The 25,754-nt window shown below is 40.9% G+C and overlaps 1 protein-coding gene and 1 long non-coding RNA gene across 2 annotated transcripts in view; both read left to right on the top strand.

Annotated features, from left to right (window-relative positions):
• The first annotated feature begins 298 nt into the window (after positions 1–298).
• The window catches only part of LOC135524322 (beta-1,4-N-acetylgalactosaminyltransferase 3-like), a 36,861-nt gene continuing 11,405 nt past the window's right edge, over positions 299–25,754 (top strand). Inside the window, 12 exon segments of the mRNA XM_064951778.1 lie at positions 299–808; positions 6,435–6,490; positions 6,639–6,713; positions 19,776–19,871; positions 19,967–20,057; positions 20,302–20,402; positions 20,549–20,616; positions 21,087–21,165; positions 21,252–21,318; positions 21,411–21,563; positions 21,630–21,739; positions 21,857–21,957. Of these exon segments, the coding sequence (XP_064807850.1) occupies positions 670–808; positions 6,435–6,490; positions 6,639–6,713; positions 19,776–19,871; positions 19,967–20,057; positions 20,302–20,402; positions 20,549–20,616; positions 21,087–21,165; positions 21,252–21,318; positions 21,411–21,563; positions 21,630–21,739; positions 21,857–21,957 (1,136 nt within the window). The 5' untranslated portion in view covers positions 299–669.
• On the top strand, positions 12,486–16,898 carry LOC135524340 (uncharacterized). Its single transcript, XR_010452930.1, has 2 exons — positions 12,486–15,789; positions 16,043–16,898. It is a non-coding gene; the product is annotated as an uncharacterized LOC135524340 (long non-coding RNA).

The following is a 25,754-nucleotide window of genomic DNA, read 5'->3' as shown; positions in this document are numbered from 1 at the left end:
ACACACACACACACACACACACACACACACACACACACACACACACACACACACACACACACACACACACACACACACACACACACACACACACACACACACACACACACACACACATATAATCTATCTATATGGGGTCATCCTTTTTTACGTCCATATCCTATCCTTGAACATTCCTGAACCTTGAACCAAACCTTTACCATTTTAAACCTAGTCCCAAGGATTCCCGAAACTACCTGTGCCACTGCTGCGAATTAGATGTGGGCCACGTAACCACACCCCTAAATCTGTCTCGCTGTCTGGGTGCGCAATCTGTTTGTCCGTGTTCTGTGTGCATGTGCAGTGGGTTGGTAGGCATTTTGTTTAATTCGTTCTGCAGCCTTGTCAGACAACACACGTGCCAGTGTCGATTCGGTTAAATCCAAGATAGCACTCGAGTCAGAGCAGCCGAAGCCAGCGCGGTTTTTTTACTGGATGAAATAAAAACTGTTTCGGGACCACCGCTAGGTGGGAGTGTTGGGGGCGCCGCAGGTGTGTCACGAACCGGGTCGCGAGACTGACGAGTGGTCAGTCTGGTCCAACTTTGCCGAACAAAGCCGTTAAATTCACGGTGGCAGAATCAATGACTGACTGAGTACTCTGGAGCAAGTAGCAGGGAGATCAATCAACATGTTCAAATCGGTCTTCCCGCTGAAGAAGCTGAGACGGAGTCGGAAACATCTGCTGTTCTTAGCCCTGCTGATGCTGGGAGCTTTCGCTGTTTACCAGGAGTTTGTAGCTACTAGTGTGTGGAGGATCACCAATAGCCGTGAGTAGGCTATATTGGCCATCTGAACCGTTGCTATGATGATCAGTGTGTGTGTGTGTGTGTGTGTGTGTTCGTGCGCATTCGGAAGTATTGTTTATATATTGAAAAAAAAAAATGTAATGATCAATTTTAGAATAAGGCTCTACCGTAACAAAATGGGGAAAAAGTCAAGCAGTCTGAATACTTTCCGAATGCATTGTGCATGTGTGTGCAGGGCCGGCTCTAGCCTTTTGGGGGCTCTATGCGAGATTTGGTTTGAGAGGCCCCTACCTTGGGGTAAAACATTTTAGTGTTCCCCCCTCTTGTCGTTGGGGAGAAATGTACGTTTTAAAGAAAATTCTCTGCAATTCTACACATTTTGCCATGGCATTGAGAAAACATTGCAATTGTATAACACATTTCATGCACTTCTAGTCATTTTGCCATTGGGCAGGGATAACACTTGCAGTTTTACAGCTACTTTCCTGCAATTCTGCACATTTCGTAATGAAGAATGCATTTTTTATAACCTTTATTTAACTAGGCAAGTCAGTTAAGAACAAATTCTTAACTGAGCCTGAAATGTTAACTGCCTTGTTCAGTGGCAGAATGACAAATTTTTAGCCTGGGGACCTTGCAACCTTCCGAAGTCCACTTCTAACCACGAGGCACTGTATATATATATGACATTTGAATGAGAAGAATAACAAAATCCAATAGGGGCCCCCTGGACATCCTCTGGCATGTTTATGTCCAGCTGTTGGCTATCCATTAAGCCAGAATGATTTTGCAGTGACATAGTGATCAAACAGATTTTCATTCGAGGTGTAGGTGAGGGTGAAGTCTGATACTAACAATTACAATTATACAGATGATTGTTGGTTAACACTTAAAAAGTAAGCATTTCACATGTTGTATTACTGGTAGTTTGTTACAAATAAAATGTGTTTTAATATTAACAAAAAACTGGTGCACAACAGTATTAATATCCTTGGTTTTTTTTAAGATAAATGTGAATGAAAAAACATCACTTTTTAAATTATGGTTTTAATGGACACATATATATTCCTTGTCCATAATGTAGAGGCCTCTTGGATGTTCATTGAAGAGGTTCAAGGGAGGATATAAAATGGAAGAATCAGACTGGGTCCTGTAAGGTTTTAGAGAAACCATTAATAAACATTAACTGTAGATGATACATGTGATCTACATAACATTATGAGGCAAAGCCGATATCAATTTTGCACATCAGTACCTTTATTCCTCCTTGCAAAACAGCTCCTCATCAGTATACTTGCTGACACACAGTTTTCACACACAAATTCTCGAGGATTCAGTCACCTTGACGCCCATTCTAACATCTATATGTTTATTTTTGATATTCTTAATTTTGCTTTATGTTTTGGATATCCATTTGGAAGACAAATGTGTCCATTCTGTTTTTGCAGAAAGGATTTTTCCATAATGGTCCTGATAAGTGGCTCCAACCATCTTCATCCATTTTAACAAATATGAAAAAATAGATGGTATCATCATAAACACCATAAATGTATGTCATACAAGGGATGAAACTGTTACCTTAAATTGAAATCTTTTGCATTCTTCAGTTAACCTCTTACATCTATGGGGGCACCTTTTCATTTTGGTGTGATGAAAAAACGTTTAAACAACACTTTTTATGGATATCAAATGATATTTTGCCACTCTTCCAAAAGATGCCAGATTTGTGCATATAATTGATAGCATTGGAAAGAAAACACTCTGAGCGTGTCCAGAAATACCAAGATATTCCTCTTGGTGCATCTCTGATCAGTCTTCTCCTTGTAGAGCAAAGTTTAGAGGGACCAAGATTTGAGTGGCATCCAGGAAATGACAAGGATTTTTGAGTGCTCTGGGATGTTTCCATTGTCTTTTATAAATCCGCTGTAAATGCTTCAGGAATGATCTCGCCTGCCTGGTGTGTTCTTGTTCTTCATGATGCCTCCGCTTTTAAGGTGTCTGCAGCATTGTGCAGGTATTTGTAGGAGAGATCATTGGAAGATTGACCATATTAGTCATTTACCAACATTTATCATTCAGGTGTCCGCCTTCTGGAGTCCTGCGCACTGAAATTAAAGGGGCTGAATAATTTTGCAGTCACCTTTTTCAGTTTTTTGTTAAAAAGGGATATCAGATAGGAAATTGTGTCCCAGTTGTTGATTCTTCACAAAAATGCATATCAATGAAGCCTGAAATGTGGCAAAAAAAGTTCACCTTGAGGATTGATTGCAAATATATATGAGCAACCCCAAGTCCAATGGGTTCCTCTGGCATGTTTATGTAGTTAATCCATAAAATGTTTATGTTGCATAGTGATGAAACAGATTTTTTCGGTTAGTTTCGGTATGATTGTTGGTTAAGGACCAGACGCAATGTAGAAAACGGATGATTGATTTCTTGTAAAGTAAGCACACATGACGCATGTTACAAAAAAATGTGTTTTTATTAACAAAAGGTGCACAACAGTATTCATACCTTGGTTTTTGAAAACATGTGAATGAAAAAACATCACTTTTAAAAATGGTTTTCAAATTATTTTATTTATTTGGTTCTGGATGTTTTGAAGAGGTAAGGGAAAAAATGGCTGATGAGACTGAGTCCTGTAAGGTTTTAGAGAAACCATTAATAAACATTAACTGCTAGATGATACATGTGATCTACATAACATTATGACAAATTAGTCAACAGTACCTTTATGTGCCTTCATCAGTATATTTTGAAAATCACGAGATGACAGTGTTTTGTATCTATAGCCTTTAGGATATTCTTACCTCTTTGTTGATTGATATCCATTGAATTTTCCATTTGTTTTAGAAAGGATTTTCAAGAAATAAGTGTCAAACAACACATCCATTTTCACAAATATGAAAAAATAGATGCATCATAAACAATTTATGTCATACAAGGGACAAACGGATCCGGGATGGGGAGTCTCAAGAAGTTAATGGATAGGCCCCCTTTTTTCCTTCCAATTTTCGCCTAAATGACATACCCAAATCTAACTGCCTGTAGCTCAGGGCCTGAAGTAAGGATATACATATTCTTGATACCATTTGAAAGGAAACTTTGAAGTTTGTGGAAATGTAGGAGAATATAACACAATAGATCTGGTAGAAGAAAATACAAAGAAAAAAAAATTCTACCACCATCTTTGAAATGCAGCAAAGGTCCCACGTCTAGCCATCACTCTAGTTGTAATTCTGATAGTGTCCACAAGATGGCAGCAGTGGATGTGCAAAGTTTAAGACGGATAACTTGAAGTATATGAGCAAACTACATGACATTTAGTGTGAAGTCACCCAGGTACATTTGGGCAAATTGTGAAGGAGACATTTGCATTAACATTACATTTTTCTGCAAGAATATTGTCAAATCTGTATACTTGGACTTTGATTTAGCTTTTCCAGTATTAGTAGCCATAAGTTCAACATTTGCAAAACAACCAGTTTTCATAACTTTATAACTCTCCATATTCTTATAATTTTTGTCCAAAAGGAAAAGTCTTGCTGTCGCACAAGGTTAGCAGCTACATTCTGCGACAGATACAGGGTGTCTGTCGCAGAATGGGCTTTACTCCCATAAAGCCCAGCTCATTGGCTATCTAGCTAGCTTTGTTTGACCCTGATTGGTGCTTATTTGACAAAGTTACAGTCGATCAAGTGAAGACCGCCCGCGTCATTGGCTTGCAATGAAGGCGTCGCTCTCTGACCACATTTGGTGTCCTATTGGATATACTACACCCCTAATGATATAGTGAGGTCTGGTTACGCTCTAGGATCTCTGAGGAATAAATACGGATGGGATGTGACTGGTTGAAACAACGTTTATGGTTAGATTTTCACAGATTCCGATCTTTGCAATACAAAATCAATCGTGCATGTTATATGGACCTTTTTAGGCTATGAAAAAGGATTTTATCTAACAAAACAACATTTCATGTTATCTCTGGGCCCCTTTGGATGATAAATCAGAGCAAGATTTCAGAATATAAGTACACATTTAACCTTTAGAGGTGAATTTATCAAACCTATTGCAGTGAAAAAAGTGTTTTGTTAGGAGCTCTCAAACAATAGCATGTCATTATTTTGCAGTAATAGATGTATTAACAAGAATTTAAGCATTCAGCCAATATAAGACACTTATATGTACCAACATTTGTTGTTTCTCTAAAATCTGCGATCATGACAGAAGTAGCTGCATGATTTACAACTGTCCCGTTGACGGGATGCCTATCCCTAAGCAGTTTTAAGTACCTGCACCAGCTGTTGTCTCAAATTCAAATCAAAATGTTTATGTTGAGCAGTTAGGTTCCTGCAAGAACCCTCAAGAACTAAAGAGGATCCTCGATGAACCCCAGCTCCTTTGGGGTTCTTGCAACAACTTTTTGGGGGAATTTTTCAGTGCCAACAGACCTAAGGTTCTAGCAAGGCAGAGGGCCTCGGTTCGAGCCTCGATGTGAGCCTAATCAGAAGGAAGTGGTACTTGCTAATCAAGCGGTGTGACTTCCTTTACATGTAGATGTTAGTCTTTGTGGATGGCTTTTCTTTCCCACCGTACTTTTTCTCCTGCTGTCTACACACACACACACACACACACACATTCGTTTGTAGCAGTGGTAGCCTCATACCTGGGGCTTGAGGGAACAGGGCTTTGGAACCCTGCTGTCAATACACGCACACAGGTGTGTGTTTGTGAAGAAGAGAAAATTAATAATACACCTCCCTCTGGACAAACACACACACAGTGCATTCCTGAGCCCCCTCTTCAGATGGGGCTATTCTCAGGAGCGAGGACATCACCCTCTTAACATATGTATGTTTGTGCAGGTTTTTGTGTGCATAGTGTTAGGACAGATGTTGTAGATTTTTTTATGTGCCCACACACTTAACCAGAGGAGAGGAGAGGAGAGGAGAGTGCAGAGAAGTTGGGAGGAACAGGGAGAGGAGAGAAAGACATACAAACATGAGAAGGGAGATAGGAAGGGATAGAATCTCTTATTCCTTGAGTTAAAAGTATCATTCTTTTTCTGTCCTCAACTACCACTCTAAAATTACCCTGTGTGTGTCTCCACCCTGGTGATAATTACAGACTTCCAGACTACCAGTACTTAAAGTTCTTTCTCCCCATTGCAACCCCCCAAATACACACACGCTAACCCTGTAGCACTGCCTCTATAAATACACACAGGGTAGCCTAATTGTATTGTTTGTTTGTGTGCGCACACACCTGGCTAGTGTTTCTGAGTCCAGAAGGCTGTTGTTGTTTACCAGACCCAATGCCTTTAGCTCAGCGGGTTAACATGACCCTGAATCAAGCAGAGGACACTTGTTGGAACATCAGCAGTAGAGGGTTGTACGGGAAGCAAGGAGTGTGTTCAAGTGTGCATGTGTGTGTGTGCAGTATGTTCAGATTCGTATGTGTCATTTCCATTGTTATGACCAGCTGATTGTGTGTTTAGAGTTTGATCTATGATTTAACTTTGAACTAGAACCAAGGAGATAAAGTGTGTGTGTCTGTGTTTGTTTGTTTCTTGTAAATACTCCTTATTTTAGAGTAGCAGTTTGTTTCCCTTTCTTTCTTAACATTTCTCCCTCTCTCTCTGCTACAGGTTTCAGTCCTACCAGTGAGGGCAGTCCCAGGAGAAGTCCTACCCAAGAAAGAGTGGTAAGGATAGGGGGAGAAGAAGAGAGAGAGAGAGAGTTTGGAGTGGAGGGTAAGGGAGAGTGGGAGACAGAATTTGTCACATACCAGTTTTTCCATACACACCTATCACAAAACCCAGAAAAGTAGTTACCTCATCTGTGTGTTCCAGGTTGGAGGTGATGTGGGGGAGGATTATTCAGAAGCCTGGCGTTCCAGCTACACCCCACAGCCCTGGAGGCCAGAGGTACATTATTCACCAACAGGAACCTTCCACAACCTGCCCAGGCTTGCCCAAAAAGTGTGTGTGTTGGTGTGTCAGTGTAGTATGTGTGAGTTTGTGGGTAGAGCCCGGTAAGTGTATAGAGCCATTGGAAGAGAGTCAGTGCAACAACAACAAAAAAGGGGATCAATGCAAATAGTCTGGGTAGCCATTTGATTAAATGTTCAGCAGTCTAATGGCTTGTGGGTAGAAGTAGTTTAGGAACCTTTTGGTCCCAGACTTGGCGCTCCGGTACCTCTTACCATGTGGTAGCAGAGAGAACAGTCTATGATTTAGGTGGCTAGAGTCTGACCCTTTTTAGGACCTTCCTCTGTCACCTCCTGGTATAGAGGTCCTGGAGGGCAGGGAGTTGGGCCCCAGTGATGTACTTGGCTGTACACACTACTAGAGTTCAACCGATTATGACTTTACAACGCCGATACCGATTATTGGAGGACCAAAAAAAGCTGATACTGATTAATCGGATGATTTTTATATATATTTGTAGTAATGACAATTACAACAATGCTCAATGAACACTTATTTTAACTTAATATAATACATAACATCTATTTAGACTCAAATAAATAATGAAACATGTTCAATTTGGTTTAAATAATGCAAAAACACAGTGTTGGAGAAGAAAGTAAAAGTGCAATATGTGCCATGTAAAAAAGCTAATGTTTAAGTTCCTTGCCCAGAACATGAGAACATATGAAAGCTGGTGGTTCAGTATTCCCAGTTCTTCAATATTCCCAGTTAAGAAGTTTTAGGTTGTATTTATTATAGGAATTATGACACGTCGACTATTTCTCTCTATACGGTTTGTATTTCATATACCTTTGACTATTGGCACTTTAGTATTGCCAGCCTATCTCGAGAGCTGATAGGCTTAAAGTCATAAACAGCGCTGTGCTTCAAGCATTGCTAAGAGCTGCTGGCAAATGCAGTAAAGTCCTGTTTGAATGAATGCTTACGAGCCTGCTGCTGCCTACCACCGCTCAGTCAGACTGCTCTATCAAATCATAGACTAAATTATAATATAATAAACACAGAAATACGAGCCTTTGGTCATTAAAACCTGTTTGGGATAGGGGGCAGCATTTTCACGTTTGGATCAAAAGCGTGCCCAGAGTAAACTGCCTGCTACTCAGTCCCAGTTGCTAATATATGCATATTATTAGTAGATTTGGATAGAAAACACTCTGAAGTTTCTAAAACTGTTTGAATGATGTCGGTGAGTAACAGAATAGGCGAAAACCTGAGAAAAATCTAACCAGGAAGTGGGAAATCTAAGGTTTGTAGTTTTTCAAATCTTGGCCTATCGAAAACAGTGTCTATTGGGTCAAATTGCACTTTCTAAGGCTTCCACTAGATGTCAACAGTCTTTAGAACCTTGTTTGATGCTTCTACTGGGAAGTGGGGGCTCATAAAGGCTCTTTGAGTCAGTGTTCTCGAAGAGTGCCACAAGCTCGTGACGCTCGTTCACGTGAGAGTTAGTTCGCGTTCCATTGCATTTCTGAAGACAAAGGAATTCTCCGGTTGGAACATTATTGAAGATTTATGTTAAAAACATCCTAAAGATTGATTCTATACTTCGGTTGACATGTTTCTACGGACTGTAACGGAACTTTTGAACTTTTCGTCTGCTCATGCGTCATGATGTTGGATTACTGGGATGAACGCGCTAACAACAAGGAGGAATTTGGACATAAATTATGAACTTTATCGAACAAATCAAACATTTATTGTGGAACTGGGATTCCTGGGAGTGCATCAAAGGTAAGTGAGTATTTATAATGCTATTTCTTACTTCTGTTGACTCCAACATGGCGGATATCTCTTTGGCTTGTTTTGTCCTCTGAGCGCCGTACTCAGATTATTGCATGGTGTGCTTTTTCCATAAAGTTTTTTAAAAATCCGACACAGTGGTTGCATTAAGAAGAAGTCTATCTTTAATTCTGTGAATAACACTTGTATGTTTTATCAATGTTTATTATGAGTATTTCTGTAAATTGATGTGGCTCTCTGCAAAATCACCAGATGTTTTGGAAGCAAAACATTACTGAACGTAACGCGCCAAAATAAACTGAGATTTTTGGATATAAATATGCACTTTATCGAACAACACGTATTGTGTAACATGATGTCCTATGAGTGTCATCTGATGAAGATCATCAAAGGTTGTGATTCATTTTATCTATATTTCTGCTTTTTGTGACTCCTAACTTTGGCTTGATAAATGGCTGTTTTTGTTGCTTGGCTCTGACCTAACATAATCATATGTTGTGCTTTCACTGTAAAGCCTTTTTGAAAACACAATGGGTAGATTAACAAGAAGTTTATCTTTCATTTGGTGTATTGCACTTGTTAATGTTATATTATTTCTAAAAATAAATTCAAAAAAATATTTTTAAATTTCGCTCGCTGCCTTTTCAGCGGAATGTTGTCGAGTGGCGTAAGAAGGTCATTAATATGGTCAAATCCAGAAACTATACTTTCGAAAACAAAACGTTTATTCTTTCAGTGAAATACGGAACAATTAGGTATTTTAGACTAGGTCAAGGAGAGGTTGAAAATGTCAGTGAAGACACTTGCCAGCTGGTCAGTGCATGCTCTGAGTATGCGTCCTGGTAAATCCGTCTGGAGCTACGGCCTTGTGAATGTTAAGTTGTTTACAGGTCTTACTCACATCGGCTACGGAGAGCGTGATCACACAGTTATCTGGAACAGCTGGTGCTCTCATGTATGGTTATATGTCGAACGAGTGCAAGATGGCGCTCGCGAGCAAGATGAAACATTATTGCGCGAGCAAACGCTTGAGTCAAGAGAGAGAGAATAAATGTGGTCAAACGAGCAGAGGACAGGCCCCGCGAGTGCAGGCCAGCGTGGTGCGCGCAAATGAAGCTTGAGTGCTTGCGAGTGTGACTTTGAGCGAGCAGAACTGCATTTAAATCGAGAGCAGAGACTTTTGTTCGCCTGAAGAAATACTTACTATATGCCAAGACTCAGAAATTAAATACGCCTCCCCCCATGCAACAATGTTGATGACAACAATGCTGTTTTCACTTTGCTTCTTAATATAAATCCATGAGCGTTCTATAATTACACTATTAGTTTGTTTCTTACATCAGCAAACAGCTAGTTTGTCTTTTCTTAGCAAGTTGTCCTAAATCTTGTGAGACGCTAATTGTTAGCCGCTAATACATGTACGGGGTAAGAGCAAACCTAGCTAGCTAATACAGCCTGATTAATACCAGTGATGGTGTAGACCTAAATCAGCATGTTGTTTGTGCAACAGTATCTTCTAAATCAAAGAGGAATATGCAAAGCAAGAATATGTTAGCGACATGAAGTAGTTAAGAGAGAACATGCAATGTAGCCAAAGCTTATAGGGTCCCCTAGGAAACACTTATCAACACTTTAGTTCTTATCCTGTCACAATAACTCCTTCCTGGCATTTTAATTTGTTGTCATCTCAAACAACACTGTGTTCAAAGTTCCCACTATTATACTCTAACTATATAATTAGAATAGTCATCCTATTTCCATGATTCCAACATTTTTGCTCTAATTCGCAAGCCAAATCGCAATTGCAACATTTGGTTAAAAATAAGTCCTAGATTATTTACCCATATCGTGCAGCCCTACGTGGCAGTGTGGAAATGATCTCAATTGAGCAGTGGTGTATTTAAGTAAACATACTTTCAAGTACTACTTACGTCTTTTACTTTTTTATTTTTGCAACTTTTACTTCTACATTCTTAAAGAAGATATTGTACTTTTTACTCCAAACATTTTCCCTGACACATAAAAGTACTCATTACATTTTGAATGCTTAGCAGGTCCAATTCACGCACTTGTCAAGAGAACATCCCTGGTCATCTACTGCCTCTAATCTGGAGGACTCACTAAACACATTCTTTGTTTGTAAATTACAGTGCCTTGTGAAAGTATTCGCCCCCCTTGAACTTTGACCTTTTGCCACATTTCAGGCTTCAAACATAAAGGTATAAAACTGTATTTTTTTGTGAAGAATCAACAACAAGTGGGACACAATCATGAAGTGGAACGACATTTATTGGATATTTCAAACTTTTTTAACAAATCAAAAACTGAAAAATTGGGCGTGCAAAATTATTCAGCCCCCTTAAGTTAATACTTTGTAGCTCCACCTTTTGCTGCGATTACAGCTGTAAGTCACTTGGGGTATGTCTCTATCAGTTTTGCACATCGAGAGACTGAAATTCTTTCCCATTCCTCCTTGCAAAACAGCTCGAGCTCTGAGGTTGGATGGAGAGCATTTGTGAACAGCAGTTTTCAGTTCTTTCCACAGATTCTCGATTGGATTCAGGTCTGGACTTTGACTTGGCCATTCTAACACCGGGATATGTTTTTTTTAACCATTCCATTGTAGATTTTGCTTTATGTTTTGGATCATTGTCTTGTTGGAAGACAAATCTCCGTCCCAGTCTCAGGTCTTTTGCAGACTCCATCAGGTTTTCTTCCAGAATGGTCCTGTATTTGGCTCCATCCATCTCCCCATCAATTTTAACCATCTTCCCTGTCCCTGCTGAAGAAAAGCAGGCCCAAACCATGATGCTGCCACCACCATGTTTGACAGTGGGGATGATGTGGTCAGGGTGATGAGCTGTGTTGCTTTTACGCCAAACATAACGTTTTGCATTGTTGCCAAAAAGTTCAATTTTGGTTTCATCTGACCAGAGCACCTTCTTCCACATGTTTGGTGTGTCTCCCAGGTGGCTTGTGGCAAACTTTAAACAACACATTTTATGGATATCTTTAAGAAATGGCTTTCTTCTTGCCACTCTTCCATAAAGGCCAGATTTGTGCAATATACGACTGATTTGTTGTCCTATGGACAGAGTCTCCCACCTCAGCTGTAGATCTCTGCAGTTCATCCAGAGTGATCATGGGCCTCTTGGCTGCATCTCTGATCAGTCTTCTCCTTGTATGAGCTGAAAGTTTAGAGGGACGGCCAGGTCTTGGTAGATTTGCAGTGGTCTGATACTCCTTCCATTTCAATATTATCACTTGCACAGTGCTCCTTGGGATGTTTAAAGCTTGGGAAATCTTTTTGTATCCAAATCCGGCTTTAAACTTCTTCACAACAGTATCTCGGACCTGCCTGGTGTGTTCCTTGTTCTTCATGATGCTCTCTGCGCTTTTAACGGACCTCTGAGACTATCACAGTGCAGGTGCATTTATACGGAGACTTGATTACACACAGGTGGATTGTATTTATCATCATTAGTCATTTAGGTCAACATTGGATCATTCAGAGATCCTCACTGAACTTCTGGAGAGAGTTTGCTGCACTGAAAGTAAAGGGGCTGAATAATTTTGCACGCCCAATTATTCAATTTTTGATTTGTTAATCTTGAAACTCCCCATCCCGGATCCGGGATCGTGACTAAAGCCTCAGGCTCATTAGGATAACGCAACGTTAACGATTTCTGAAAATCGCAAATAAAATGAAAATAATGCGCCTACTCTCAAGCTTAGCCTTTTCTTAACAACACTGTCATCTCAGATTTTCAAAATATGCTTTTGAACCATAGCAATTCACTAATTTGTGTAAGAGTAAGCTAGCTAGCATTTTGAGTAGCATTTAGCACGCAACATTTTCACAAAAACCAGATAACCAAATAAATAAAATCATTTACCTTTGAAGAGCTTCGGATGTTTTCAATGAGGAGACTCTCAGTTACATAGCAAATGTGCAGTTTTTCCTGAAAGCGTCTTTGTGTAGGAGAAATCGCTCCGTTTTGTACATCACATTTGGCTACCGAAACGAACCGAAAATTCAGTCACCTACAACGTCAAACTTTTTCCGAATTAACTCCATAATATCGACCGAAACATGGCAAACGTTGTTTGGAATCAATCCTCAAGGTGTTTTTTCACATATCTCTTCATTGATATATCGTTCGTGGAAGCCTGCATTCTTCTCTGAATTCCATGGAAAAATACTTGCAGCTGACTTTTGCGCCCCAGTTTCGGCGCAGGACACCGGGCGGACACCTGGTAAATGTGGTCTCTTATGGTCAATCTTCCAATGATATGCCTACAAATACGTCACAATGCTGCAGACACCTTGGGGAAACGACAGAAAGGGCTGACTCACTCCTCTCGCATTCACAGCCATATAAGGAGACAATGGAAAACGGAGCCTCAAAAATCCTGCTCATTTCCTGGATGCCGTGTCATCTTGGTTTTGCCTGTAGCTCACGTTCTAGGGCACGCACAGAGAATATCTTTGCAGTTCTGGACACGTCAGAGTGTTTTCTTTCCAAAGCTACCAATTATATGCATAGTCGAGCATCTTTTTGTGACAAAATATCTTGTTTAAAACGGGAACGTTTTTCATCCAAAAATGAAATAGCGCCCCCAGAGTTTCAAGAGGTTAAAAAGGTTTGAAATATCCAATAAATGTCGTTTCACTTCATGATTGTGTCCCACTTGTTGTTGATTCTTCACAAAAAATACAGTTTTATATCTTTATGTTTGAAGCCTGAAATATGGCAAAAGGTCGCAAAGTTCAAGGGGGCCGAATACTTTCGCAAGGCACTGTATGTGTGAGTGTTGGAGTGTGCCCCTGGCTATCCGTAAATAAATGAAAATTAAAAAAAATGGTGCCCTCTGGTTTTCTTAATTCAAGGAATTTGCCGTTTTACTTTTGATACTTATGTACATTTTATCAATTCCATTTACTTTTGACACTTGAGTAGAAGTATACAATTATTTGGTTTTAAATATACTTAAGTAGTATTTTACTGGGTGACTTTCACTTTTACTTGAGTATGATAATTTGGGACTTTTTCCACCACTGCAATTGAGTGCAGGAAATGCTGAAATTATAAAAGTGCTCATTAAAATCACTTACAATGTGTTGCCACTCTAGGACCACTCACTACTCATTAAGCAAATGTAGAACACTTATTATTCAAAACCCCAAAATACCGTCTTATTTAAAAATTTATAAAAAATATCGTTCTATAATATTTTGGCCATTTCGTCCAGCCCTAGTCTCACACCAAATTTTCAGTTTGTGCTCCAAAATCCATTTTGCTCTCGCAACTGTTTACTATCATTTTATAACCAGTGGAAATTCTAGCCTGTAGCAGTCTACTGAAACGCAATTGATCTGGTTTTTGGACAAATCACGGCTTGACTGCTCTCTAACCAGATGTTTTACCATAGAGATGAAACGAAGGCTGACCATCATGAAAATGTAAGTATGATAGTTTTTCAGTAGAGAATTAGCTTATCAACTAGCTCGCTAATCAACTATGATTTCAAAATTGAAATAGTAAGTAGTTATTTATTCTCTTATAAAAGCAGGCTATTGACGAGGCAAGCTAGGTTAACGTCAGCTAGCTAGGAAGCTAACTAGCCAAAGTTATCAAGCCAGCTAACATAACTAATGCCAATGTGGTTTTGTTTTCTATACCATCTCTGGCTAAGTCAAGGAGGGGTTTAGAAGGGAGGAAGACTTGGAAGACCAGCATGGGTGGCAGAAGAGGGAGGAGAGGCAGGGTGAGAACAGACAGGGACGACCTTCACTGGGGAAGAGGTCAGTGATTGAGGAGAGGGAGCCAAGAGATGTCAGACTTTGAACCAAATAATAGCCAATATTGTAAACCGCTAATTACATACTTTGAGATACAATCTGATTAAAAAAAGATTTAACTTTTACTCTGTCAGTTTTTGCGCAGTTAACCTCAAACTGTTTCTCTCATTGCTCTTTCCATCCATCTGCAACAAGTCAGTTCGGTGGGAAAATGCCCATATTTTTTTATATTCTCATAACTCTTTTGCCAATTGGATGGAAACCAAGCTACTGCTGAACAGTATGAGAAGTGTAGGTAAGGGGTGAATTGAAAACCTATATAGGAGGATAGCTCTCCTCGAGGTGTGTTGGGCATGAAATGACAGCAGGCTGTCATAGGGTCTGACAAGTGGCGTGGATTGGTACAGGGCAATTCCACATTATTAAGAGTGACGCTGAGACTCAGATTAATTACTTTAAAATGTATGTCATACAAACCAATGATTGCAAGTTGTTCAAAATAGTCCTTGTGCATAGAGTTGTGTGGCTTGTTTCACTTTGAAATCATTTGTTTTTGTTTGACATACATTATAAAGTGAGCTGCCCTACAGCTTGGCTCAGCCCCACATCGTGTTTTATCACTTATTTGGCTAAATGATTATCCACAGTTGCCTCTTGTGATTCAGCCACAGCAGTCTTAACAGTCTTAAAATAGACTGTTACCTTGAATGCAATATTAAGATGTCAAAACATTTTAAACTCCAATATAACTTTTTTTACATCTTATTTTCCTCTCTCACTCGTTCTCTGGACACAGGTCGTGTGTGTGTGTGTGTGTGTGTGTGTGTGTGTGTGTGTGTAGAGAGAGAACACATTTGACCAGGTGGAGTCTGGCTTCTACTTCATCGCCCTGGACTACTACACAACTCAGCACATGTGTTGCTCCACCTTCCCCAGTGCCCTACTTTTGTTTACTTTTTAACAATGTCTATGGATCATAACATTTATGTTGGGACTTCAAATCCACACTAAATGTAATTCTATATCCTGTATTGTTCTGCACTCTAAAGATTATGCTAATGCCTCACTGTAAGAACCTGGAGAAACTGGTTCTGAGGGAGGTGACATGGTCACAAAGAGTGCCTGGGGCACTTTCCAGCTCTACGGCTGTCTGGACAACAGCCAGAGGGTGGTCAGCTCTGCTGCACCTGAGAGCTAAAGGTATGTCACCACACTCCTAACAGTGATGTATGCTCATTTGTGTTTCTTAAAGTGGCGATCAGCAGTTGAAACAATAAAACAATGTACTCCCTACCCATTTTGGCAAAAAGCTGAGGAATGGACCTGGAGAAATTTGACCACTCTCAAATTCATAAACAGAGTTATGGATGCAAGGACTGACCATCACGCCTCCTTCTAAAACCCTATTAGAGGAGACAACCCAAGGTTCCTCGCCTCAGATCCCCTCCAATGGGTTTTGACAAGGATGTGAGTAGAGAGGAAGTTGAGCAGAGATGAATTGGGACAGAGCTCGTCATTGTTTTAGGTGGAAACTTATATTGAATGATATGTTTATTCTGTTTGCACTTATCTTTGTTCTACTTGTGCTCTTTGCTCTGGCTCTGGCTTGCTTATAACATCTGATCTGACTCCCTATGCAATTTTTCTCCTGTATTACTGACTGTGTTCAATACAACTGCAAATGTCATATTGAAATAATTTTAGATTCTGTAATTAATAGACAATGGTAGATCCCAATCAGAAAATGACGGTCTGCTGAGAGGGTCATTGGCTGCAACCTCAAGGTCCTGCACGACTCCAGGGAAAGGAAGGCTGGGGTAAAGATCATTTCCAAAGTTTCCCCTCTGGCAAACGGTTCAGGTCAATCACGACCAAAACCTCCTGAACAGTTTCTTCCCCCGTGCTGTGGGCCTCACTAACCGGTCACCTATTTTTTTTTTTTTACCTTTATTTAACCAGGCAAGTCAGTTAACAAGAAATTCTTATTTTCAATGAACAGTGGGAACAGTGGGTTAACTGCCTGTTCAGGGGCAGAACGACAGATTTGTACCTTGTCAGCTCGGGGGGTTGAACTCACAACCTTTCGTTTACGAGTCCAATGCTCTAACCGCTAGGCTACCCTGCCGCCCCTAGTCCATGATGATCTTCTCATCCATGGATGTCTCACTCTGCACTATTCATTCAGTGACTATGCACCCTGCACTATCATTCCAGAACTGCACATTGCTCTTTGTACTCTGCACATTTCTTACATGCATCATTTATAATGTAGCATATAGTGTTCATAGTGTACATACTGTATGTGGATCTTTGGAAATTCTGCATCTATATATATTTTGTTCTGTATATTCTGTTTATTGTTGCATTTTGTTCTGTATATTCTGTTTATTGTTGCAGCACCATTTCACAGTCAAATTCCTCTACATGCAAATGTATTCTGACATGTTAACCTGAGTTTAGTTGGTTTATCATGTCAGTTGGAGTTTACATTATATTATTTGGGACTGGTTATGTACTGTAGCAGGTAACAGATTATACCCTTTGTCTTCATATAATAAAAAAATCCCGTGTGTGTGTGTGTGTGTCCCCGTGTCCCCTTGGGCTTAATACCCTAAATATTGTCTCTTTCCTGCAAGTAGTGGACTCGTTTTATGGTGTCTGCTAGAACTGTCTGCTTTTTGTTTTACATACAAAGGTTGCTGGCTAACAAATAAGCTAGATAACTTTAGCAAGTATACTGAACAAAAATATAAACGCAACATGCCACAAAGATTTTACTTAGTTACAGTTCATATAAGGAAATCAGTCAATTTAAACAAATTCCTTAGGCCCTAATCTATGGATTTCACATGACTGGGCAAGGGTGCAGCCATGGGATGGCATAGGCACACCAAATGCATTTCTCCCCACAAAAGGCTTTAGTCCATGGATTATCTTGGCACCTGCTTGGCAGCAATCAATCAAATGCATTTCTCCCCACAAAAGGGGCTTTATTACCTGTCAAGCGGATGGATTATCTTGGCACCTGCTTGGCAGCCAGGTACAGCCAATCAAATGTATTTTCCCCCACAAAAGGGGCTTTATTACCTGTCAAGTGGATGGATGATCTTGGCACCTGCTTGGCAGCCAGGTACAGCCAATCAAATGCATTTTCCCCCACAAAAGGGGCTTTATTACCTGTCAAGTGGATGGATTATCTTGGCAAAGGAGAAATGCTCACTATTAAGGATATTAACACATTTGTGCCAAAATTTGAGAAAAATTCACTGCGTATGGAAAATGTTTGGGATTTTATTTTTTTTCCCAGCTCTGGAAACATGGGACCAACACTTCATGTTGCGTGTATTTTTTTGTTCAGTGTAAAGTCTACTCAACTCAAGGTATAGTATACATATTAGAATTAATTTCCCAATTAATTTGGTTGTCAAGCTGCTGGGTTTCTGGCTCAAACCGCTAAACAGACGGCTCGCAATAGCCAATCACAACACTGGACTGGCCAATGGCAGGAATTTGTTAGTTCTTCCTTCACTCCAGTGAAATTTACCAATCTAAGGTTTCTAGACACACACCCGCCCCCATCTCCCTGAAATCCAAACCTAAAAAGGTGCCAAGACATGAGCAATTTGAGAAATATAAATATTCACAAATTCATACAAAATGAAGAGCTGAAATGTCTTGAGTCACTAAGTATTCAACCCCATTATTATGGCAAGCCTAAATAAGTTCAGGAGTAAAACTTAGCTTGACAAGTTGCATGGACTCACTGCAATAATAGTGTTTCACATGTATTTAATTTTTTATCGCTACCTCATCTCTGTAAGGTCTCTCATTCGACCAGAAAGACCAGGGAGGTTCGCAAAGAAAAAGCAGACATTGAATATCCCTTTGAGCATTTTTCCAAAACATGCATCCTGTTTGCAACAAGGCACTAATGTAATACTGCAAAAAAATGTATCAAAGCAATTAACTTTTTGGCCTGAATACAAAAATGTTAATAATAAGTAATACAACATATTACTGAGTACCACTCCATATTTTCAAGCATGGTGGTGTCTGTCATGTTATGGGTATGCTTGTAATCGTTAAGGACAGGTTCAGTCTGCTTTCCACTTAACATTAGAAGATTAATTCACCTTTCAGCAGAACAATAATCTAAAACACAAGCCCAAGCTACAGTTTTGATGTAAATCTACTTGAAAATCTAGGGCAAGGCCTGAAAATGGTTATCTAGCAATGATCAACAACCAATTTGACAGAGCTTGAATCATTTTGAAAAGAATAATGGGCAAATGTTGCACAATCCAGGTGTGGAAAGCTCTTAGAGACTTACCTGCAAAGACAGCTGTAATTGCTTCCGAAGGTGCTTCTACAAAGTATTTACTCATTTTTTAATAAATTTGCATACATTTCTAAAAGCTGTTTTTACTTTGTCATTATGGGGTACTGGCTTCGCCAAAAAATTGACAAAGACTTATTTTGCCAATCAGAGTTGAGCTAAACTGACTTGAGCTCAACTGTTAATGGTCCTGGCGCACCAAAAAAAGTGTCAAGGTAAGCCAGCTTGAATTTGGCTTCACTCCCATCACATCGCTTCAAGATAAATAACTAATTGACAGAAACAACTTGAATTGTGGCATCTCGTTTTGTTGTACTCCGCTGGCTAGATAATATTTGGATTTTATTCTCCATACAGGCCAATGATTATAAAGGTGATTCTGATCCAATCATAAATTCATAGATTGTGCTCATGGATTGAGAGGAGGGGAGTTCAATAGCTAGATGTAGAAGGCTAATGTTAACCAGCTAATGTTGCCCATGAAAGGATGTATGTATGTATTTAAATAGCCCTTCGTACATCAGCTGATATCTCAAAGTGCTATACAGAAACCCAGCCGAAAACCCCAAACAGCAAGCAATGCAGGTGTTGAAGCACGTTGGCTAGGAAAAACTCCCTAGAAAGGCCAAAACCTAGGAAGAAACCTAGAGAGGAAAAAGGCTATGAGGGGTGGCCAGTCCTCTTCTGGCTGTGCCGGGTGGAGATTATAAAAGAACATGGCCAAGATGTTCATGAATGACCAGCATGGTCAAATAATAGGTCTGGGACAGGTAGCACGTCCGGTGAACAGGTCAGGATTCCATAGCCACAGGCAGAACAGTTGAAACTGGAGCAGCATCACGGCCAGGTGGACTGGGGACAGCAAGGAGTCATCATGCGAGGTAGTCCTATGGCTCAGGTCCTCCGAGAGAGAGAAAAAGAGAAAGCATACTTAAATTCACACAGGACACCGGATAAGACAGGAGAAATACTCCAGATATAACAGACTGACCCAAGCCCCCCGACAAACTACTGCAACATAAATACTGGAGGCTGAGACAGGAAGGGTCAGGAGACACATAAAGAGAGCATGGTTTATGTTGTCATTGTTTCACTGTCATGTCCTCTCTCTCTCCAGTATAAGGGACAGGTTAATCTCCATATCTTTGAGGACTGGTGTGGCAGCTCTACAGCTCAGCTCCGCAAGAACCTGCACTACCCACTCTACCCACACGTGAGTCACTCACACACACACTACATGCCCATGTGATTCCCCCAGCAACATATACACGACATGCCATACCTCTGTCTCTCTATCTCTCTCTTTAGTCTAGAACCACTGTAAAGAAGCTGGCTGTTTCTCCTAGATGGACCAACTATGGCCTCAGGATCTTTGGCTATCTCCACCCCTATACTGACGGTACCCTTCCATCCATCCTGGAGTACAAGTTGAAATTCATGTAGGGCATCGAGACAGTTCGGTGGGTGGTAACACCAAGGCTTTTAACAACTGTGTTTGGTGCAGTAAGACAGCCATTCAACTTTACATGCCACAAGGCGACTAAACCACAGAGGTCCAAACACTGAACCCAGAGGAACAACTAATTCAATTCAAAGAATGCTCTGACAAATATTTGTCATCTAACTGTGTGTGTGTGCTCCAGGTGAGTTTGTGTTTGCGGTGAGCTCTGATGATAACTCTGAGTTCTGGCTGAGCCGGGATGACTCTCCACTCAACCTGCAGCTACTGACCTGGATCGGCAAGGTGGGCTCTGTGTGTGTGTGTGTTGGTGTGTACCTGAATACCTGAGATAGCTACAGGGACAGGCATGAGTGTGTTTATTTGGGATTATGGCAGCTCTCTTCCTGTCTTTAAGTACGATGAGCTGTCAAGTGTGGTGTGTTTTTCAGACTGGCATGGAGTGGACGGCACCTGGTGAGTTTGGGAAGTACGCCAGTCAGACATCCAGACCGGTTAGGTGAGTCGACTAAACACTGGGTGCTTTTGTATTAGTGAAGGCTATGATTGGCGGGGGGGGGGAATGAATCTATGTCTAAACACAGGGCTGAGAGTTATTTTAAGCACAGGTTGTTTTTTCTTATTTGTTTTGTGGTGTATTGGAGCTATGGCACTGAGCCAGGATGCACACACAGACCTACCTCTGAGGTGAAGTGTGTGTGTACCTGTGTGTGTGTGTGTCTGTGTGTGTGTACGATGATGGATGGTGCAGGGAGATGTGGGTTTGATCCTGACAAAGGACGCTGTCACAAAAACCATAATCAAGCATGGACCGCAGGCTAGAGAGAGGTTAAATGAAAGAGGGAGGGGAACAGGAAGAGAGGTTAAATGAGGTGATAAGAGGGAAGGAGGTGATAGTCATGAGATGGTAGGCATCTACAACCACCTATCAGAAACTAGCAAGTGTGTGTGTGTGTGTGTGTTCTGCAGGCTGTCAGTTCAGAGGATGTACTTCTTTGAGATCGTCCATAAACAGAACGACAGAGGAACAGACCACATGGAGGTGGCGGTGAGTTTCCCTTCTCTACTCTTTATTCTCTGTGTGTGCATGCAGGCGGTAGTATTAAGTGTGTGTGTGTAATTGTTTTGATACAGTGGCAGCTGAACCAGGAGGGTCTAAGCTTTACAGTCATCAGCTCCAAGTACATATCCCTCTATACCAGTGAGTACACACACACACACACACACACGGACACACACTTCTAACTACCTAACCGTTATCTCAGACGTGTGTATGTGTGTGTGTGTGTACAGATGAGTCCGCTCTGCGAATGAGTGACACCACTCACATACCCCAAACGGCCGCCAGTCACACCCGCACGCCTAGCAACCAGCCTGACAACCAGCTGAGCAGCCAGCCTGTGGCCGACATGCAGAGAGTTGACCCACGGGACACCCTCTACCAGAGTAAGACCTCTCACTCACACACTACAGTCGTTAGATAGAAGAAAAAAAACAACTCTGTGTGTGTAGTCCCTGTCCTAGACAGTAGGTACCTCGGTGGTGTGTTACCTGACTGCTCCTATAAACCAAGCTACATCATCAAAGGCTTCCCTCTGCTGCGATACCAGGGTCTGCAGTTTGTAAGTACTGTAACTACTACAATCCCTATAGTTTACAGAAATGAGTTTGTTTAGTGGGTTGATGTGTTGTTAGCTGGCTATGAGCGGGTCTTTACCATGTTGTTTGTGTGTCTCCAGGTCCACATGTCCTACATCTACCCAAATGACTACACACGGCTCACACAGATGGAGACAGAAAACACCTGCTTCTACCACTACAGTCCCCTACACCTGGACAGGTGAGAAGGGGAGGGAGAGGGAAAGGGAGAGTGATTTTTTTTAATGAAGTAGAGCCGACAGTGAAATGTATGACCTCTATGGGAGAATCTCATCTGCATACTCCTTGCGTCCTCTCTTCTCACCTCCTTAAAACCCATTGGAGGAGAAGGTCAGAGGGGTGGGACCTCTGGCTTTCTCATCCAAGGGGTTTTGAGAAGCAGGCGAGGAGAGAGGATGTGAATTGTATGCAATTGAGATTTTCCCTATGGCTCTGAGGACAGTTTCCCAAAAGCATTTTATGGCTAAATTTATCATAAGAACCTTCGTAGGGGCATCTTTAAATCCGTGAGCTGTTTGCCAAAACCACTGTTACTAAAGTTGCACTAGAAAACGCTTGTTATTTACCAACTGCTTCAGACCAGTCTTAGAACAGCTAAGTGTGTCTTTAGATGTGTTTTTTCCCTACCATGTCACTTTATACACAGAAGATCTCTGCTAGACATAGAATCAAGATGTTTATCTGTCTCTCTGTGACCACTGATAGCTTCACAATGAAGTTGACTTACAAATACAACGTTGTCAATGTCTTTGCAATTGTTACAAACAAGTGAAGGATTAAAAGACGCTTCCAATGAAAACAGAGATGACTGCAGAAAAAGATGAATAGCCTACACAGTATTAGGGATTAACACGGGTAACCGAGATCCCTGGACTGTCCAGGGATCACTTCACATTTCCCTAAACATTTCCCCCCAATGTCACACTAATGCAATTCAACAAAATACACAACATGCGGAGCAGCAGATTGGATAATGTGCTATTACATTTTTTGCCAAATAGGTTGTGGCATGAAAACCTTTAGCCTAACAAGTCGCCATAAATTCGAAGCGGACACATAATTGGCACTACTGGACTGCACACGAGACCCGAATGCAGTATAGAGTTCATCAGAAAATTAGACCCAAGGCCGGTGATCTAGAGCCTAGGCCTAGTCCGACATCACAGAAATTAAATGAGCCCAAACCCGCATTTATCTAGAAAGCAGTAAGCTAAATTTATTTAAACGGGTGTTGAGAACAACGCTGTGGATATGGGCAGCAATGGAGTGAGGAGATGAGGAAACAGCCATTCGGCCTAGAAAAAGCCCAGAGAGAGGAAACCTCACCTTAGCTATGATCAACTGAATGTTGAAAATATTGGAATAAAGTAGGCTAATGCAATTAAAGGCATATATCAAATTCTCTCTTTTACTGAAACTCCCAAAGTCATATACAACCTCTATACTAATTTAAAGCAATAGTCGTGTGTTGTCACCTAGATTATCATTTCAACACCGTTATGATTGGGACAGTGCCATCGCACTGATTTGAGACAAGCGTGGGGGACTCGTCTAGATAAAGCAATCAATGTCAGATCTTTGTTTTCACTGAATCTCTGTTAGGATAATTGGTAGCAGGCTGATTAGGCTGATGAAATGTTAACTAAATTGAGATGAGTGATAATGATCATCTTTATTCTAGTTTGCTCATATATTAGCTGATCATTTTGCTAGCATGTTATACTCACGTAGTAGCTTGTCCTACTCCCTACCAAAAGCCTGTGACTTGTCTGAAAGTCAATCAATAGGATTTTGTTCACAGTCCATTTGAAAGTATTCAGACCCCTTGACTTTTTCCACTTTGTTACTTTACAATCTTATTCTAAAGTGGTTTAAAAAATACCCCTCAACAATCTACACACAATACCCCATAATGACAAACCAAAAACAGGTTTTTAGATATTTTAGCAAATGTAAAAATAAACTGAAATATCACATTTAAATAAGTATTCAGACCCTTTGCTCAGTACTTTGTTGAAGCACCTTTGGGAGTGATATCAGCCTCGAATCTTCTTGGGTATGACGCTACAAGCTTGGCACACCTGTTTTAGGTGAGTTTCTCCCATTCTTCTCTGCAGATCCTCTCAAGCTCTGTCAGGTTGTATGGGGAGTGTCACTGCACAGCTATTTTCAGGTCTCTCCAAAGATGTTCGATCGGCTTTAAGTCCGGGCTCTGACTGGGCCACTCAAGGACATTCAGAGACTTGTCCCGAAGCTATTTTTGCATTGTCTTGGCTGTGTGCTTAGCGTCATTGTCCTGTTGAACGGTGAACCTTCACCCCAGTCTGAGGTCCTGAGCGCTCTGGAGCAGGTTTTCATCAATGTTCTCTCTGTACTTTCCTCTGTTCATCTTTCCCTCGATCCTGACTAGTCTCCCAGTCCCTGACACTGAAAAACATCCCCACAGCATGATGCTGCCACCACCATGCTTCATCGTAGGGATGGTGGCAGGTTTCCTCCAGATGTGACACTTGGAAGTCAGGCCAAAGTGTTCAATCTTGGTTTCATCAGACTAGAGAATTGTGTTGTTTTGGCAAACTCGAAGCAGGCTGTCATGTGCCTTTTATTGAAGAGTGACTTCTGTCTGGCCACTACCATAAAGGCTTAATTGGTGGAGTGCTGCAGAGATGGTTGTTCTTCTGGAAGGTTCTCTCATCTCCAAAGAGGTGCTCTGGAGCTCTGTCAGAATGACCATTGGGTTCTTGGTCACCTCTTTGATCAATAACCGTTTTCCCCGATTGCTCAGTTTGGCCGGGCGGCCATCTCTAGGAAGAGTCTGGGTGGTTCCAATCTTCTTCCATTTAAGAATGATGGAAGCCACTGTGTTTTTGGGGCCCTTCAATGCTGTAGACATTTTTGGTATCCTTCCCCACATCTGTGCCTCGACTCAATCCTGTCTCAGAGACCTAAGGACAATTCCTTTGACCTCATGGCTTGGTTTTTCCTCTGACATGCACTGTCAACTGTGAGACCTTATATAGACAGGTGTGTGCCTTTCCAAATCATGTCCAATCAATTGAATTTACCACAGGTGGACTCCAATCAAGTTGTAGAAACATCTCAAGGAGGATCAATGGAAACAGGATGCAGCTTATTTTCGAGTCTCATAGCAAAAGGGTTTGAATACTTTTGTAAATAAGTTATTTCATTTTTTTGTGCTTTTTTTATATGCAAACATTTCTGAAAAGCAGTTTTGTCATATGGGGTATTTTGTGTAGATTGATGTTTAAAAAATATAATTTTTAAATCAATTTTAGAATAAGGCTGTAACATAACTAAATGTGAAAGAAATCAAGGTGGGTCTGAATACTTTCCGAATGCACTGTATACTTAATAAGCAATAAGGCCCGGGTGGGTGTGGTATACGGCAGATATACCATGACTAAAAGGGCTGTTCTTAGCACAACACAATGCGGAGTGCTTGGACACAGCCCTTAGCCGTTTACACAACGGGTGAGTCTAATCCAGAATGCTGATTGGTTGAAAACGCATTCCAGCCGGTGTCTATTCCACAAATTACCACCGGCTAAATCTATGACATTAAAATGCCTATTTTCTCTGCTCCATCTGACTGTGCAATCCACTGTCTCATCAGCCCAGACAGGGAAGTTATAAACTTGATCTCCACTATAAAAAACTTCTCACATTACTTTTTGCTGTCTGTCTATCCGACATTGGCAACATTGTTTCAATATTCAAATTCGATCTCCAACTGTCCCATAGTAATGAACGTGTTGGGGTCGGGAGTCGGAACGAGAGAAAGGCAGCGTTTTCAGCCAGTCGAAGTCATGAATCAGCTGGCATCATTTTTTATGGATATACATACAAAGAAATGTCAATTGAAAAGGGTAAAACGAAACGAAGTGCAGCTAATTTGCAGTCTTTCCAGCTTCAGTTTGAAGTTATTGTGTTAACTGTGCTGTTGGTTAGCTCCTCTGA

This window comes from Oncorhynchus masou, chromosome 31 (assembly GCF_036934945.1).
Source record: "Oncorhynchus masou masou isolate Uvic2021 chromosome 31, UVic_Omas_1.1, whole genome shotgun sequence".
In the NCBI taxonomy this organism is placed as follows: Eukaryota; Metazoa; Chordata; class Actinopteri; order Salmoniformes; family Salmonidae; genus Oncorhynchus; species Oncorhynchus masou.
This window is presented reverse-complemented; position numbering and strand designations above follow the sequence as displayed.